Here is a 4036-nt window from a genome sequence, read left to right as displayed (position 1 = left end):
TAGAATTAAAGGTAAATGGTTTTTATATCTCAAAAACACATTTGTTTAAAAGTTATTATAATTTAATACTAAATCACATTAAGTTTGTATATCGGATTTAAAATAACTTACAGCGTAATAAACTTGTATAGTTTAGATTATATTATAGAATACATTACATTTTTTTTCAAAACTTTTTTTTAAGAAAAACGTAATTTTAATTTGACCTTGAAAATCAACACCGATTTATTATTTATATAAAAAAATACACCTAAACAATGTACAATTATTTAGTACATACTACATACAAACATTTAATTTCTCACTTTTTGTTTTGTTAAATTTTATACGTTATTAACGTATTAATAGATATAACTTAACATGTCATGTTATATCCTTTTTCAAATACTAATCAAATGTATAAAATGTAATGTATATGAAAAGGGGTAAACATCACACTAATGTGGTTATTAGTGATTAGGGGTGGGAATCAGTTCGGTTTACGGTTTCTTCGAATCGGTTTCTTCGGTTTGAAATTTTATTTGGTCCAATTCGAAAACCAAACCAAATCGAATTCAAATTCTTGAGACCAAACTGAAAACCGAATTCTAATTCGGTTTGGTTCGATTTGAAAACCAAGGAAACCAAATATTACCTTAAAATAAAAATTAATGTTGTAATTTTCTAAACATAAATTACAATGCTTTTAACATAGAAACCTGAAGTTGCAAACATAAAGATTAAAGTTTCATACAAAAATATCCAAACATAAATTACAATGATTTTAACATATAATTAATATTTTTATTTAATATATAAATATATAATAGATTTTAAATTAATTAATTTATGAAATTCGGTTTTTTGGTTTGGTTTGGTTTAAACTTAATGAGACCGAAACTCGAACAAAAAAACAAATTCACAACTCGGTTTGGTCTCGGACCAAACCAAAAATCGAACTTTAATATGGTTTGGTCTAAAATCGATTTCGGTTTGATTTGGTTTTCAGGTTTTTTGGTTCCGGACCAAATAATTCTCACCCCTATTAGTGACTTTCACCAATACAAAATCTACAAATTCTGAATTATTAGTGCTTTTGTTTAATAATCAAAAGATTGATGGAATTTCCGAAAGAAAATAAAAGTTAAGGGGTCAAAGTTGTTATATTTCAAAATAATGTATAATAGTCTTTGACTCTTTTTTGGGCCATGACATGAGGTGGTTGCTTCTTTCCTGCGTGTGTGTCTGCTGTCTCCGCCATTCCTTTACAAAAATCGGCATCTATAAATAGAATCCACTTCTTACGAACTCTGATATAACAATTTTTCAAATCAAATCTTTGAATCAACACCGAAAGCTTGAAAAAATGGCTGAGAAAGAAGGAGATAAACAAGCCGATGAAGGGAAAATCCCTCTTCTGACCCCCTACAAAATGGGTAAATTTGAGCTTTCTCACAGGTGATTATATACATTTTTTTCCTCTTCTCTCAATGGTCTCTCTTTTTGGGGTGCGTCTACTTTTTTAAGTTCATGGACTGCTATTCATTTATAATGAACTGCTCATGAACCGTTTGATAAAATGTCAAAGAGAGCATCTGTTTGATTTATGTTATTTCGGAAATTGTCGGCTCAGTTTCACCAAATTTAAAAGTTAATTGTAGTTTATAGACCTGATTCATCCCCTTTTTAGCAAGTCGCATTTTCCTGGAAAAAGGGTAAAGGAAAGATCAGGAATTTTACCTAGAAAACATCGTCTTTTTTTTCTTTTAATGTTGGATTGAATTTTAGATATAAGAAATAACAGATCAATTTTTTTTTGTTCTTTGAGGCTTTGTTGATTACTATCATATTAAATTGTCAGCTTGTTCCAGCTGTTTCTTGGGTGTGACAATTTTTTTTTTTTTACAATGTTTGTTCAGTTGAATTCATTAAGTTGAAAATTACCTGATTCATATGTCTTGTATATGTCATACAGAGTCGTTTTGGCACCTTTAACGAGGCAAAGATCATACGGGAATGTCCCTCAGCCACATGCGATCTTATATTATTCACAAAGAACAACAAAAGGAGGCCTTCTTATTTCAGAAGCCACTGGTGTTTCCGACACTGCCCAAGGGTAAGATAGTCTTTATTTTGGATATCTAAAGAAATTACAACATTATCTGTTTACCTTTGATATCATCATTGTTACTTGTTATGCCATTGATTTTGATTCACAAGATTCCCTCTTTTGTCATTTTGAAGGGTATGCAAGACATTTCACTAGTAGTTAAAGTTACCCTTTTAACCATTGTCGCGTCATTATACATGGAGTTAAATGCAATAAATGGCAAAATATTTTCAGCTTTTTAATTTATTATTGCATCCTACTTTCACTTCTTATTAGTTATTACAGTAATGTACTTTAAAAGTCTACCCAATTATAGCAATGTCATCAAAATACAAATCAATCTTCACCACTATAATTGAGAAGATTTGTCCAAGTACAACGTTTAAAAAAATGATGTAGTACAAAGAAATGGAAGTAAGAATCTATAATAAGCAAACTTATTATGACATTGATCTTGTTTTACAAGTTTTCCTTAACTTGACATCATTGAAGGGTACTTAAAACATTAGACTAATAGTCAAACAATAACACTTATTATGACATTGATTTCGCTCTACAAGATTTCCTTACTTTGTCATTATTGAAGGGTATATAAGACATTTGACCAAGAGTCAAACAATATGTGCTAGGTTAAAAATTCATTGTTGATGATGGAGGAAATAGTTTTGTTGATAAACGTATTTGTTTATGTTATTAAGGTATCCAGAAACACCGGGTATATGGACAAAAGAACAAGTAGAGGCATGGAAACCAATTGTGGATGCTGTTCATGCAAAAGGCGGAATCTTTTTCTGTCAAATTTGGCATGTCGGAAGGGTTTCAAATACTGGTATACTATCTGTCCTTTAATTTATGATTGGTTTCGATTCTTCTTTTTAATAACACTGTCCTTCTAAATTCTTGATCTATTGAACAGGTTTTCAACCAAATGGGCAATCCCCAATATCTTCCTCTGACAAAGAACTATTTCCTCAACTACGAAGCAATGGCATTGATGTTGCAAAATTTACACCTCCACGGAAGCTAACTACAGAGGAGATTCCACTTGTTGTTAATGATTTCAGACTTGCTGCAAGAAATGCAATCGAAGCTGGTAAGAGTCGCCTTAATAAAATAAAAAATGAAGTTTTAATTGCAAGAAGTAGCAATCATCTTTCATTAATCTGTTGATTATAAGTTTATAACCCTAGCTGTTTCTATAAAACATATATAGGTTTTGACGGAGTTGAGATCCACGGCGCTCATGGTTACCTGATCGAGCAATTCATGAAAGATCAAGTAAACGACCGGACCGATCAATACGGCGGCTCTCTACAAAACCGCTGCCGATTCGCTCTTGAAATCGTCGAGGCGGTCGTCAACGAGATCGGACCGGACCGAGTTGGGATCCGACTATCCCCGTTCGCGGAGTACATGGAAGCTGCTGATTCGAATCCGGAAGCTTTAGGTCTTTACATGGCGGAGTCTCTGAATCAATATAAGATTGTTTATTGCCATATGGTGGAACCGAGGATGAAGAAATCGGTGGGGGAAAAAGTTGAAAGCCCGCATAGTCTTGTCCCGATGAGAAAAGCGTTCAAAGGGACTTTTATTTCGGCCGGCGGGTTTGATATGGAAGACGGGAATACGGCGGTGGCGGAGAATCGGACGGATCTTGTTGCTTATGGTCGTTTGTTTTTGGCGAATCCGGATTTGCCGAAACGGTTTCAGCTTAGGGCTCCGCTTAATAAGCCTAATAGGGAGACGTTTTATTCGCTGGATCCGGTTATTGGGTATACAGATTACCCGTTTCTTGAGAACATGGTTTAAATTTGTTGTGATTATTGTTGGTATAAACTAAGAATTTTATGTAGAGAAAGAAAGAAGACGATATGGAGATAATGTGATGTTACTTATGCAAGTGTATTTTGTCTTAAAGGATGTTTATGCTACAAAATATTCTATTCA

At 33.0% G+C, this 4036-nt stretch overlaps 1 protein-coding gene across 1 annotated transcript; it reads left to right on the top strand.

Annotated features, from left to right (window-relative positions):
- Window positions 1-1254: 1254 nt before the first annotated feature.
- On the top strand, window positions 1255-4036 carry LOC145107477 (putative 12-oxophytodienoate reductase 11). The gene is made up of 5 exons (XM_079044373.1): window positions 1255-1437; window positions 1955-2095; window positions 2788-2918; window positions 3006-3182; window positions 3303-4036. Exons 1-5 carry the CDS (start codon window positions 1346-1348, stop codon window positions 3896-3898), a joined length of 1137 nt encoding a protein of 378 aa, XP_078900499.1. The 5' UTR covers window positions 1255-1345; the 3' UTR covers window positions 3899-4036.

The sequence above is a fragment of the Lactuca virosa genome, chromosome 4 (assembly GCF_052849685.1).
Source record: "Lactuca virosa cultivar CGN04683 chromosome 4, Lactuca_virosa_CGN04683_v6, whole genome shotgun sequence".
Classification (NCBI taxonomy): Eukaryota; Viridiplantae; Streptophyta; class Magnoliopsida; order Asterales; family Asteraceae; genus Lactuca; species Lactuca virosa.
This window is presented reverse-complemented; position numbering and strand designations above follow the sequence as displayed.

What these genes read in the sequence shown, in the direction of transcription:
- LOC145107477 (XM_079044373.1), top strand. Translation starts at nt 1,346, where the DNA reads ATGGCTGAGAAAGAAGGAGATAAACAAGCCGATGAAGGGAAAATCCCT. An exon ending in AAATTTGAGCTTTCTCACAG is followed by an intron (nt 1,438 to 1,954) that starts GTGATTATATAC and finishes TATGTCATACAG; the next exon opens with AGTCGTTTTGGCACCTTTAA. An exon ending in AAGAAATGCAATCGAAGCTG is followed by an intron (nt 3,183 to 3,302) that starts GTAAGAGTCGCC and finishes AAACATATATAG; the next exon opens with GTTTTGACGGAGTTGAGATC.